This window comes from Zerene cesonia, chromosome 11 (assembly GCF_012273895.1).
Source record: "Zerene cesonia ecotype Mississippi chromosome 11, Zerene_cesonia_1.1, whole genome shotgun sequence".
NCBI classification, from domain to species: Eukaryota; Metazoa; Arthropoda; class Insecta; order Lepidoptera; family Pieridae; genus Zerene; species Zerene cesonia.
Window position 1 is genome coordinate 1536172 of NC_052112.1, and position 15498 is coordinate 1551669.

Consider the following 15498-nt stretch of genomic DNA (forward strand, 5'->3'; position numbering starts at 1 on the left):
GACAGATTCGAAATTCAAATGTAATATTTTTTTATAATTAAGTGTAACAGTATTTATGGCCAGACTAAGTATATCCCCAGCTGGTTAATTTATTTATACATTAAATATTTATTCACATAAGTGTCGTAAATATTACAAATCAATTAAATACAAAAGGCGGAATTTGCTTTATTATTATATTTATTTATATATATTTAAAACTTTATAATTGTGTCAAATTCCCCATTACTTGAATTGGGAATCAAATGAAATAGCTTTAAAAAGAATAAGAATATAATTTGATTTCTAAAAAAAAATCTGATCGATGTTCCTGCATTTTCACGGATGAATTTTAACCAGCTACCGTGGCCCCTTCACTTAAGCGGCTCGACGGAACACAGTGGGGTTTTGGTCGGTAAGAATCCGACATAACCCACGGCTCCATCCCCGGGGGCCGTGGGTATCTATGCAAGATTTCCCCACTATAATAAAAAAGGGGATGTGTCATTCCAGATACTTGAATGAAACAAATAACAACAATTTTATATGAAACACACAAACAATCTGGTTAATAGGTTGTAATTGTCAATCCACAGAAGTTGGCAACGGCTTGTAAATTAAATCTATTAAGAGTTTAAATTAAGAAAGGAAACCTTAAGCAGTCAGTGTAGGTATTTGTTTTTATGCCTGTAATATGTATTCAAAATAGGTACCAAAAGGATATGTGAGTGCTTCGTGATCGCGGTTCCTTAAGGTCAGAATATTGATTTGACCTCCGGAGCTATTGCGGCAAGGGGAAAAGTTAGAAATGACGTTCTTATAGTGCTAACCCGTATAATCAGTTATCTATTAGTCTTTAACGCAGGAAAGCTGCATTAGCTGGCCTGATTGAGGGGGAAATGACGTAGTTATAACCAAAGAAAAAGCACAATTAAATGAACAAAACGATCAAAACTCATAGTTTTATATATACTTACTTCCCCTTTTTTAGTAAGGAATTCGCTCCTTTTCCCCTGCATATTAAAGGGCCGAAAATTTAAGGGGTAAAGAATGAGGATAGGATTACGGTTAAAGACATTTATTTCTCTAAATATTGCATTTTACTCACTTACAGAAAAATACATTTTTTTTATTACATCATTTTTACTCGCTTAGCGTTATAAGTACGCCTAACAAAAGAAAACAAACTAAAATAACAGTAAATTGAGGGTAGTTTCTACTTCTCATAAATAAAAAGTGAACCAGTGACATTCCAAAGACGGATTTGACGGAGAATTAACTGCGGGAATATAGGAATAGACGTGAAAGGGTGAGTCTCTGTCACCCGATGAAACACAGTAGCATACTACTATTTCACGCCGATTTTCTGTAGGGGTGTGGTACTTTCCCAGTGGAAGCTGGCCCAATTCGTACGGACGAGTACTCGACTCACAGCATTCATTTTTCTTACTACTTACCTTGACTTCAAGGACGCATGGTGCAAAATTTCTCACTATTAACACACACACACACTCACACTTACAAATAAAGACGCACACACACCCACAAGTATTCTAAATAATTTTTGTTGCTTAAAATAATTTTTGAAAAAAATAACAGTGACAGTATACAATATTGTTACTGAACAAAATTTGATTTTATTTGATTTAGTACTTTGGGCTATGCGTTGATATCCCAGACGATCATTACGCAGATTAATTTATGAATAAGTTATATGAAATCCTATATTCCGTTGTTCAATGAATAACATAATGATTTTAAATCGTAATCCGATCGACAACCTGTCACACTGTGAATTCTAGAGCACGCGGCAAGGCCGACACAGCCTGTTGGCGTTCCGTTATGCGCAGGCGCATCTAGCCCTAGCGAATGCTAGACTTGAGTTCGACATGGAATCTTAGTACTGAAAGTGTCTTTCATTCTTGTAGGTAGGTCTCTTGTACTATAAATGGTAGTGCTATTTATAAATTAAAGTAACGATGATTGTTGCCAGTAAAAACTGTTGAATTCTAAATCGGTCAAGTGCGAGTCGGACGCTAAGGATTCCGTACAAATAAGCTGAAGAGGAACTGTAAAAAAATTGGTAACCCATCCAATTTATGCCGTACCAACCGTTACTTGACATCGATATCATAATATTTGTTGTTATAGCGGCAAAACATCCATCATTCCAGAAAATGTCTACCGTCTAACACAGTCTTTAGCTGTCTAACGTCGAGACAGACGATAGATACGGCCTTCTGACAGACAGGCGGACAAACAGACAGATGGACTTATAGGCAGTACATATAGTCTTAGTAATAGTCTCGTTGTACCCTCTGGGTAATTAAAACTAAGACGTATTTTTTATTTAACTCGCATATGAAAATAAAACAACATAAATGGAACCTGTATTTTCATTTATACCCAAGCCAAATTTCATTAAAATCGATTAATTGGTTTAGTAGCGAGAGCGTAACAAAGAGTGAGAAACAGACTTTCACATTTATAATATCCACTGGTTATTGCCCATAGATTTGCTCGCTTTCATCGAAGTAAGATTATTTCTTACACTATGCATTGCCCGCCTTTAAAGGGTAAAGGATAAAGCAGCGATTGACAGGAATAAAGAAATCGAATGGAAAGAGAAGAGGATACAGACCTCAGGCTTCTCGTCTCATCGAACGAAACACCGGCAATTCTTTATGGAAGTTGTATTATTACTACTCCACGTCGGCCTTCTCTCGAGTTGATACCTTCCCCAGTTCGAGCTGGCCCAATTTTTGCCGAAGCGTGCTCAACTGCCGCATTAAACACTCATTAAATGGTTAAAATCAATAACGGGCAATAGTATTGAAGACTCAAACTCAAACATTTAGTCATTCAACTAGACCTTTAGAAGCACTTTTAAATCGTCATAATATTACACAGTTATAACATTTACCACCGGTTCGGAAGGCAGTTTCCACAGAGAAGAGCCGGCAAGAAACTCTGTAGTTGCTCTTTTAAAATAATTCGACTAATGATCTATTAATTAAATGCCTTTGCAAAATGATGCGGTCTGACCAGCCATAGATATCTCTGGAATTGATTTCGCATTATGATAACATTAGTCACTGATTAGCTATCTATGACAGGTTGGAGTATAACTCGTGAAGTGTATTTAATTGTGTTGTGTTTTAATTATAGTATTTTCGTTTGATCTGCTAGTGGTATATGCTAAACGTTGTGAATGGTCGACGTGGACGGTATTTGGTTGTGAAAGGTGGTCATTTAGGGATGATAGAAGGTTTTAGATTGATTTGATTCAGTGATATCTCAAGAGGAAAGTGGACTAAAACTATAGTGGCATACAGATGTTGAAGGTTTGATGAAATTAGAGACGAAAATTGATAACCTTCATAATTTATAAGTAAGTATTTCATAATTTGAATACATTACGAAATTATATCGTAATTTAATAACCAATCATTTATAAGTAAAACGAGCAACTTTTACAATAATATAACTGTTCACAGATAATTTAGTATCGAATGTTTTTAAAGTATGCATTCAGTATGCACATACGGTTTTATTATGTAGAAACGTCTTGAAGGAGTAAGAGGCAATGTACATAGTTATGTAAGGTATAATGTTTTTGGTAAAATACAGATTTTGTTTATTTATTTCAAACAGAAAATATCCATCAAAATTAAATTCAGTACCCCCTTTTTATGAAGTTGTTTAAAAAGAATATAACAGATAAAACAAAACTGTGTGGTGCAATTTAAACTTCTTTGTGGTTATGTGAGAGAACCCTTAAGCATGTACCTACTTACTGAGTGACAAGCCTGCTTTATAACTGGTTTTAAAGTTTCCCTTAATAAGAACCTCGTTTGAAACCCACTTCGCCGGTTGTAATGTTTTGCTTTCGTTTATCGAGTTATTTTTGAGGATAATACAATGTTTTTATACGTTATACTAATTAAATATAAATATAAAGGGGACACTGAAAAACAGCGCTGTCAATGTTCTTAACATTGCAGCATAGGCTGAGTTGTCTCCTTTTTGTCAGGGTCGTTATGCTGGTCTTCTTCGTTTGTGTAATTTTATATATATGTCGTGTAATTGTATCTATTTTTTGCTTTTTATCTGTATAATTTCTATCATTGGTGTGTTGTGCTGTCCCCGATAAATAAATGTTTCTTTCTATCTTTCTAAATAAAGCTGAAGGGTCTGTTTGAATGCGCTAATCTCAGGAACTATGGGACCGCTAGCTAAGCGCTATAGGCTAATATCATGTACCACGGGATCATCCGCGGCGGAATAGGCAACTTTTTATCCCGACATTCCTATGGGATTCGGACTCACGCGGGTGAAACCGCGGGGTGCAGCTAGTGAAAATATATATCTTTTTTTTATCTTTGTGTGATGTAAGTTTTCTAAGTATTTATTTTATATATGTTATTTATTTTTGCGTTTATTTTTAACACCTTAAAAGAAGGTAGCTACGTTTTAATTACCACACTTAGGTTGCCTGGAAGAAAGCACTTATAACTGTTAAGGTCGCTTTCTTTACCTTATTTCAGTTCAAGTTTGCTTTTTATATTAGTAGCACAATGTCTTTAAATTTATAAATGATTTATAAGTGAATTAAGTCGCAAAATTCTTCATACAAATGCATTATTACGCTTCAAATAAGACATTCGGTTTTGTTGTACGGCTTTGAAATGAAACGCTGTTACATAACATATGTATATAGATGTATTATGTAAATAATGAGCGTCGTACTGTCGGTCAGTTACAAGGTCTCTGAATCACTGCGTGGACGTAACAGCCCCTGGGGCTTTGTGTTCGTTCCTTGTCTGCACTAATGTAATACAGAGGACATTTGTGTTTTTGTGTTTGTAACGTTTTCACTCAAAACCAATGGACCGATTTCAAAAATTCTTTCACAATCAGATAGTTACAAGTTCACTGAGTGATATAGGATATGTCACGAGCGAAGCCGGGGCTAGGCTATCTGTCAAGTAGTTTTTGTGTGAAAACATTACAAATATACATACATGCAAATAAATGTTGCCTCTTTACTATTTTAGTTTGGATATAACGTTTTAAATGCTTATTTTTATAGTAGTTTTCTGAGATGGAATTTCTCTTTGCCATTGATAATGAAATAAGAATAGAATATAATTATTTCAAACAACATTACACAACAAAATGATGGGCAAAATAAAGTATAAATAAAAATGATACTACATATTAAAACAAATGTTTGTTTGCTCAGATAGAATAGACGTGTGTAGGTCCATCTTAATAAATAAAAATCCAGTATCATGATGTATGTTCCCAATGAACTCTTCACCGACTCAACCGATTTTGATGAAATTTGGCATTTTATGTGTAACTTGGTCCAACATAATATATAGGATTTTAATTTCGATTAATTATATAATTTATAACCCTAATATTTTCAATCTACTTACCTCCTCTTACCATCAGGCGACCGACCAGCTCCATTGCTGACGATGACATACAAAAAAACTTCGTAAATTATAGTTAACTGTATTTAAAATGCGTGAAGAAAGAAAGTGTACTCTGAACTGCTGGTAAAGATACCGCAGTTATATAGTTAGTTTATACAACCGTTGTCCCGGTTAATTACAATTATCTGTAAATAGAATTCCTATATCTAAATAGTGTTCATGGTGTTTTCTTTAAATGCATATAATATTTATTCATTTTGCACAAATTTTCTTTTTAGTAGGCGGCCTGAAAGAGATCGCTGTGTTTTTATGTAAAATTTACTATTTAAATTCATTGGTATAGTTCACATAGCATAAAATATATAAGTATACCCTATGTCCCTATGTATGCTTAAATCTTTAAAACAATGCAATTAAATCTGAGGAGGTTTTTGTAAATAGATAGAGTGACTCATGAAGAAGAATTCGACAGAAGAAGCAGAAGTATATCTATTAATTTATTCAGAATTTAACGCGTGCGAAGTCGCGGGCAAAATCTAGTATTAAATAATGTTATAAATTGTCTAGAGTTCAGAGTACGTCGAGCAATGTTATCGTCACTGTTTTTTTGAATACTTAAATAGTTTAGAATTCTGTTGCAGTCGGTTCACTAGCTTTTGCCCGCGGTTGCGCACGCGTTTAATGCAGAGTAGTTTAATAGATTATTATACATATAAACCTACCTCTTGAATCACTCTCCAAAAAAAATCCCATGAAAATTCGTAGCGTAGTTTTAAAGGTTTAAGAATACATACATAGGTACATAGGGACGACTTGTTTCATACTATGTAGTGATTTAGATATTTAACTTGTAATTTAATATCATAAAAATATACTCTCACAATTAAATTACTCAAAGCACTGCTTCGTTTCCGATGAGAATTTAACAGTTCATGTAACTAACAGAGTTTTCTAAAACACGGAAGATACTTTAGCAGTTACCCAGCTATGGCCGGAACGAAGTAGTAATGCGATTTTTAATTCGCTTCGCGTTCCGAACCGTAGCAGTTGTTCATTTTGATCCGATTGTTCTTGCGAAGAGATCACGTAGGCGTTTACTAAGTTTGTGTGTTTGTTTGTTTGTAAATACTTAGGAGAATAGTGTTAGTCGTGGAGCATTGTCAAACAGTTTTGATAACGCTCCTAATTATATGCAACTAGCTTTTCGCCCGCGGCTTCGCCCGCATAGAATTCGCGTATATTGCGCGACATGGTAAGGAGTATTATTTTCGCATTAAAAAGGTTAAAATGTTCTTTCCCACGTTTAACTCCATCTTCATACCAAGTTTCATCAAAATCGGTTTGACAAAAACGAACTTTCATACAAACTTTCATCCCCTCTTTCAACCCCTTCTACCCTTTTTTGCGATAAAAAGTATCCTATGTCCTTTCCCAAGTTCAGTTCTATTTTCATTCCAAATTTTATCAAAATCGGTTGAGTTGTTAAAGCGTAACAGACAGACAGACAGACAGAGTTACTTTTGCATTTATAATATAAGTAGAGATACACCTGTGAAAACTGCGTTCAATTCTGTTGAGTAGTTTCGAAATTATAACGTGCCAGACGTATGTGTCACAGACACACAGACAAACATTCCGAAAATTATTGTTTTGATTTCTGTTACCCCTCTCTCATCTGTCAGTTATTTGGAACAATATTTAATGTTCAGTCACTCGATTTTCACTGTCTTATTATATTTATAGACTAGCGGTCCACCACGGCTTGGCCCGTAGTACATGTATAACCAATACCACTCAGAATCACTTATACATCCAATAATGGGAGAATTTTCAAAATCAGTCCAGTAGTTCCTGAGATTAGGGCGGCAAACAAACTCTTCAACTTCATATCAGTGGCGAAAGAACATACTGTAATTTATTTAATTATAATGAGAGACAATGTGATTTCATAATTAAATCTGGCCCATACGCCACCGTCACGGGTGGTGGATGGGAACAAAGCTATTGTGTCTATTCTCTGGTGGACCCTAGGGTCATCAGAACGTTCTGGCCGAACGGTCTAGGGTTGGGATTTGAGACTTGTCTAGATTTTTAAACGGTTAATTATCGTATCTTTAATATATATAGTAATAGAAATATATCACACATGCAAAATATATGTGAAATGTCGTGTTTTAGCTAGAGTGTCTTATATGTTTGTGACTATTTTTAATATGTCTATCTGAATTTAGAATATCCGTTTCGTTTAAATTATCCAATAATAGATTGTTGAGAATTTATCGAGGAACATTCTAGAGCCTTAAACATGGTTATCGAATAGAAATAAAAAAAGGTGTGTGTGCGATTCACACATGATAGAAGTGAAACTTCAATAAATCGTCAAAAGAATGAATAAAATAGTATGTATATTTCTGTCTCATTCTTCGCCGGCTTCATTCTACACATTTTTGTATTTCTGTCTCTTACCTGTCGTTTTTCCGTTGCATCAGGTTTGAAATCACAACGATTCTAAAGAAGTTTCACTTCAACAAAGTGAAAACTCCGTTGTGCCAACCCTATTCAAAATGCACTAGCAAGTGCACATGACATGTGCGTCCAATTTGTATGTCCATTGTTTATTGTGAATCTGTGTTTACGTCATCCAATGATAGCATTACGATCCTTTTCACTCCCCCACCTTATAGTTTTTTTTTATATTTAACAAAGGTACCCACTATAATTAGGTATATATATTATGTATGTATTTTTTTTTCCATTATTAGACACTTATTGCACTATCCCAGAACCTGTATTTTTTTTTTCTTTATAGGTACTTATTACTTTTGCACTATCCCAGAACTTCGTACATTTTCTTTCCAACCAGGTTGCCTGGCAGAGATTGCTGTTAAGCAATAAGGCCGCCTCTTGTACAAACGATGCCTTTTTTCTGTTTATTGTATTCTTGCTGTTTTTGTCTAAGTTTGTGCATTATAAATAAATATAATTAGCGCTAGTTACGTGTATTTAATAAATAATAATATTACTTTTTTATTTCAAAACGTCCATAATTCATCCAGTATAGTTACATATAGCAGAAGAGTATGTTTGTTTGAACGCAGTGATATCGGGAACTATTAATTCCAATTGATTTTTTTTTTGTTTTCAGTCTATTTATTGTGAAAGGTGTAACATTAATGTACGACGTGAACGAAACCGCGGGGTAAATCGATCAATTTATACATTCACGTTAAATAAATGTTAGGTTCTTTATAATAAGTACTAGCGGTCGGCCCCGGCTTCGCCCGTCATATATAGCCTATAGCCTTCCTCAATAAATGGGCTATCTAACCTTGAAAGAATTTTTTTAATTCGGACAACTAAGTTCCTGAGATTAGTGCGTTCAAACAAACAAACTCTTCAGATTTATAATATAAGTATACATAGGTACTTTATATGAACACAGTTTATAGAGAAAGTAACATACGAATAAGACAGTACATCCGTCATTGTTTAATCGCCATTTAAGAGTAACGATGAAACATCTACAGAAACACTTTTTATTGTGGGAGTCGAGCACGCTTCGGCACGAATTGGGCCAGCTCGCACCGGGGAAGTACTACACCCCCACAGAAAACCGGCGTGAAATAGTGGCATGCCACTGTGTTTCGTGCGGTGAGTGGGGGAGCCGGAGGCCCGTTTTCCTTTTCCTCACCCGACCCAGTCCATTCCTTCTTTCCAGTCGTTAATCCTTTCCTTTTCCCTTACCCCATAAAAGCGGGCAGCGCATTCACAGAGGTACTACTTACGAATGTTTATGAGCGGTGGTGATCACTTACCATCAGGCGAACCACCAGCTCAGCTGCCCGCTATGACATAAAAAAAAAATAAACAGCAAACATATAAATACGTTTCGTAATTCACGTTCAAGTTATTACATTCGCAATTATTGCGTTCGGCGCATTATTATGTCGTTTCAATAACCAATAACCGGTATTTTAATATTATTTTAGGAATGCAAGATGTATATAACATTGCTGGTACATATTTCCGAGAACTAGCACAGGGTACACGAAAATACAAATGGCTTAATTTTTTATGAGGTAAATTCTCAAAATACAGTCGATTTGATTAACTTCTCATTTCTTGAACTCGGTAATATTATCCAACAGTCAAAAATGGTTCTCTATTTAGAAATTAAAAACTTTTTAACGGATTTTAAACGCGATTTATTCATTATACGAACGACGTTTCGAACGCTTTACACGGTCCTCCCGTGACCACGCTCGCTGTAAAGTGTTCGAAACGTCGGGTTAATAATATAATGAATAAATCGCGTTTAAAATCCGTTAAAAAGTTTTTAATTTCTAAATGTATAATACTCGCGTAAAATCAAACACAAGAAAATACTATGGTTTTCTGTTAACAGAGATTATCAAATTAATCCTAACTAACAAAACTAATTAATTTTATTAACATTCGGCATTACACTCCGCAGTAGAAATATTTAATCGGATTAATTAAACGTTTGGTTACGAGATTAATCCCTGGGGATTACTAGTTTATTACTAATGATATTAATGATGTAACTGTCATTTATACAATTAATTATATTAGACGATCGTCCTGGCTCCGCTTGGATATCAAGATAGCTGTTTTATCCAAGTGAGCATTTAATCAGGATAAAAAAGGGTGTGTGTGCGACTCACACACGATTGAAGTGAAACTTCAACGAGACAAAAGAATGAGATGAATATAAAATAGTATGTATATTTCTGTCTCATTCTTTGCCGGCTTCATTCTACACATTTTTGTATTTGTGTCTCTTGTAAGGATGTGTGTGTGTTTGTTGCTCTTGCGCGAAAAACTACTGAACCGATTGCAATGAAATTTGGTACGTAGACAGCTGGACAAGTGGAACAACATATAGGCAACTTTTTATCCCGATATTCCTACGGGATACGAACTTACGCGGGTGAAACCGCGGGGCGCAGCTAATTTATAATAATAGTAATAGTTCAAAATTCAAGTCAATGTCAAAAGTCATGTATTTTCTGTTGTCAATTCAAGTCAATCTTTTGTATTTTCTAGTGTCTAGATCGTAATATACGATGATCTATAAGTATCTATGATCTATATATCAAACGTTTTGTAATGCTAGCCAATGGTCGAGTCACGATACTTCGTGATACAATTCTTTCTTATTGTAATAATTTGTTTCTTACATTGTGTAACCTAGGGCTGTCCAAAATATGTTATTATTATATTTAAAAACAAATAGAAGACATTGTGAAAGCTGTGCTTATAATAAAAATGTTGTTTTTCAACTAAAAGTATTTATTACCCATGTATACTAATGGAACTCACAGTCAGTATTTTTCTATTTCAACAAAAAATAAATAATATTGATGTTTAGTCCAAAATCAATAAATATAAATACATTAACGTACATATAACACAATAAATATCGTATTAATTTCCATGTAGTGAATTTAGAGATTTTTTTAAAACCAAGTTTTGACAACCCTAGACTTCCCTAGATGAATTAATGAACTATTGTGTTAAGATGCAATGGGAGAAAGCTGCTTGATATCTTCATGTAGAGATGATTTTATACCAATAAACTTGCAACCGACGTATACGTTGATCGTCTCCTTGGTACAGTGGTGAACGCGTGAGCGTAGAACCGAGGGGTCACGTTCGATTCCCGATGAGGACACACATAAAAATGTCTCGGTCTGGCAGGACACAGAAGGCTGATCACCTCCTTGTCCATAAAAAAAATCGATCAGTGTAACAGATATATATCATCTGCCCCATACCCCACCACCACCCCAGTGGGGAGACCCCAGACCCCTATGGGGTCACGGGACTTCACATACGTGGTACCATAAAAACCAATTTTTAAAACTAGTTGCAATTAAAATATCTGTCAGTTAAAATGACAAATAAAGTGGAGAAATTAAAAAAAATCTACATGGAAAAGAAGGGGAAATAATAATTCTGTTAATATTAGCCCTGTATAATTAATGAAATCCTTACATTGTAATAAAAAATAAAAATAAATAAATATTACTAAGACTTTTGCCCGCGGCTTCGCACGCGTTAAATTCGGAGTATAATACGTTATTATATACATAAACCTTCCTCTTGAATCACTCTATCTATTAAAAAAAAACCATCAAAATCCGTTGTGTAGTTTTAAAACATTTAAGCATATACAGTGCAACCTTAATATAACGTACCTCAATATAACGATTTCCTCGATTTAACAAATTCTTCGTAATCCCCTTGAATTGTCCGTAAGAGTCAATGTAAAATATTCCTTTACATTACGAACATTTTTTGCGAACAACCTCTTTATAACGAATTTTAGACCAACCTAACCTCAACATAACGAACCTCAGTTCAACGAATTACTTGATATAACGAATATTTATTTGTTCCCTTCCGATTTGTTGTATCGAGGTTGCACTGTATACAGACGCGGGTAGCGACATTTCTTTATACTGTGTACTATCTTATATATCTTTAAACGAGCAATTGTTGTAATTATATATATATATATATATTTGATCTCGGAATCGGCTCCAACGATTTTCATGAAATTTTGTATATAGGGGGTTTCGGGGGCGATAAATCGATCTAGCTAGGAATCTTTTTTAGAAAATGTCATATTCGTGTTTTTTTTTCCTGACATCTATTGGTGAATAATAATACTATTTTGCTTCATAGATAGCTGGACAACTGAAATAACACATAGGCACTTTTTATAACGATATTCCTACACGGACTTACTTAAAAGATAAAAAGGTATAGGGTCCCAAGTTTGAAGTCGGTTATCTCACGATGGTATTATGTGTTTTTCTGGAACAAACTAGTATTATATAAATAGTCTGCATATGTATATATATGTAAAATTCGCATGTCACCAAGTTAGTTAGTTCTTCCGAAACGGCTGGATCGATTTTGACGAAATTGTGTATGCGTATCGGGTAGGTCGAATCGGCCAACATCTATTTTTGATATACCTAAATGATAAGAGTAAGGCAGAACAGCGCTTACCGGGTCAGCTATTATATAATATTTCAATTTAGAAACAAAGAGAAGAAGAAAAGAGATTTCATTTTAATTTTCTATTATTTTTCCTTCTATAAATATCAATGCAAAGCTCATAACAATATTGTTACTTGTACTGTGTGGAAGGGCTCTAAGTTCTGTAACGCAACGATAAATTTCGTGTGAAATCACTCTGTGTGGTCGTTGGAGCGAAACATTAGTATGAATTTTGGGTTATTATAGCTTCTTTGTTTTTGATTGGATCTTTCTAGAATGTTATGGAAAACTGTGTCGTTGGACTGTACAATTTAAGAGATTGACATAAATGTTTAGTAAAAGGTTGCTTTTTTGATTTTTTATTGATTAATTATTGATTGATTATTTTCGTTGATTAATTATTTTCACTGTTTGATTTTTGAGAAATTTTGAAAGAATAGAAAAAATTTGATCACGAGGCAGGATTCGAACCTGCGTTTCTTGCCTAACCGTAGCAACGCCTGTTTGATTTTTTTTTATTTTTAGTTTTAGTCTGTATAAATAAAAAATCTGGCAAACCTGAATGGATAAGGACTGCTTCACGCATGCTCGGAAGAGATATCTTATTGTTTTTCTGAATATCCAAAAACTATATATGATATTTATTATAATTACTAACACAGGCTCTAGTTTCTACGAATGAAATTGTACGAAAAAACAGTTTTTATAGGCTTTAAATAATAATAATAAAGACATATATAAAACATGAATTTCGCATACAGAAGAGAAGAAAATGTAGCAGTATAGCAATAGAGAGATGGACTGACAGATCCACAACTGATGCTGTGATCCCCACCAGGCCCTTTGTCTCGTGACCCGTGTTTTTCCTATCACAATTAATCATAAGATAGCGTTATCTAATCTGCAGTGCTGTGTTTTAATTATATTATTCCCCGATAGACGTGAGGCGCGCGCGCTGGTGACGTGATGAAAGCTTCACTGTTGGCCCTGTTGGGCTTCGCGATTTTGGACCTTGGACTCGCGCAGGGGCCGGAGAAACGTAAGTTTTTTTTTTAATTTTTTGTTTTTTTTTCCTTTTTGTAGTGTGCCAGGTTCAAGGATAGGATTGTGAACAAAGGTGTTATGTAAGTGTATTTTTTGGGATTTTTTTTGGGTTTTTGAAGTGCTGTGAATACTTTTGTGTCATGCACGTTTGAGGTGTGGTTGTGTGCAATTTGACAACTTTGTACACACACACTCAAGTTATGTATTTGTGGTTTAAACACTACGTATCCCAATGCACATCCCTTGTTAGAAAATATTGTATTTTTAAATAGTGTAAGAAAAGTTACATAACAATTTGTTTTTTTTATCTTATTAAGTCACAATAAATGAAAATAATATGGAACATAGCAATAATTAATTAGAACCATAAAATAGCACAATTGATAAACAAGATTTTATTTTTATCAAGATGAGTAAACATAATTTAAAGTGTACTAACGGATTATATTCACATGTAAATCACGTCACTCCAAACAAAATATGAAGCACGGACACGAGTAGTTTTGAAATGTTTAACGTATTTCATAAAACAATTGATAGTCGCTATACAAGTAATCTTTGCCTTAAGACTTAAGGTGGGAGTTATACCCTGTGTTAGTTAATCGAACCTGCGAGGTACGATCCATCTGTAGGTACGTGTTTGGTATAACCACACAGATTTATATTTTAATGTTAGTTGAGTAGAGACAACAAGGGTTGAAAGCATGCTTTATTAGCTTCAAGTATATAATAAGTATAAAAAAAGAAGTCCCGTGTCCCAGAGTGGGGGTATGGGCCAGTAATGTACATCTGTTTCACTGATCGATTTTACGGACAAGTAGGTGATCAGTCTCTCTGTCCTGCGAGACCGAGACATTTTCTTTAGTGCCCACCGGAAATTGAACCCAGGGTTCTACGTTACTATCTACTTTAACCACTTTACCAAGGAGGCGGTCATGTAGTCAAAAAACATGCAGATGATGTACGTTAATTTTATAGTGCCTTGAAAACATAACATTACAAATATACGTTACAAGAAATCAAAAAGATATTATAAAGTTTTTTTTTTGTTAATTGAAATTATTTTAAAAATCAACAAGCTATGTGTAATAATATGGACATAAATTTAATATCCAATATGATAACTGTAAAATACCAAAAAAAAGTTTTTTTTTTGTTTTTAAACTCAAACATTTATTTATTCAATTAGACTTCTTATAGAAGCACTTTTGAATCGTCATTTTATACAGTTTTAACATTTACCACCGATTCGGAAAGCAGTCTCTACAGAGAAGAGCCGGCAAGAAACTGTAGTTGCTCTTTTAAAATGAAATCAATTTTACATTAGTTCTACATAATATGTAACACGTACATAATGTCAAAGACCTGTCCTGTTGTTCTTAAGAGACAACATTCCGTGGATTGTCATCTACACTAATATTATAAAGAGGAAAACTTTGTTTGTTTGGTTGTAATGAATAGGCTCAAAAACTACAGGACCGATTTTAAAAATTCTTTCACCATTCGAAAGCTACATTATCCACGAGTAACATAGACTATATATGTACCACGGGCGAAGCCGGGGCGAACAGCTAGTCTTCCATATATTCATTGATGCTATAGCAGTATGTTATTTGTATAGTTCTAAATACAGTCTCAGTTCGGTCAGTTTGTCGAAGTGAGTTCGGGCAGTTTGTCGAAGTGAGTTCGGGCAGTTTGTCGAAGTAAAGTTCGTCAGTTTGTCGAAATGCAATCAAATCAAAAACCAATCTCGAATCTCGATATTGAATCATAGTAAGATATTACCGTTTCTATTGTTACTTCGAGTAAATTGCTTATTTTTACGGTTATTTATATTTATAACTGTATCATAGATTTTTCTTATTTCACACTTATTAACACGAAGCAGATTTTATTGAATATATGAAATACTAGCTGCGCCCCGCGGTTTCACCCGCGTAAGTCCGTACCCCGTAGAAATATTGGGATAAGAAGTTGCCTATAATATGTTATTCCAGTT

General features: G+C 34.4%; 1 protein-coding gene across 1 annotated transcript in view; it reads left to right on the forward strand.

Moving 5' to 3' along the window:
- Positions 1-15498, forward strand: part of LOC119830001 (prion-like-(Q/N-rich) domain-bearing protein 25) — a 32095-nt gene that overhangs the window by 6042 nt on the left and 10555 nt on the right. Inside the window, exon 2 of the mRNA XM_038352800.1 lies at positions 13395-13494. Within this exon, the coding sequence (XP_038208728.1) occupies positions 13422-13494 (73 nt within the window). The 5' untranslated portion in view covers positions 13395-13421. The remainder of the gene's footprint in view (positions 1-13394; positions 13495-15498) is intronic.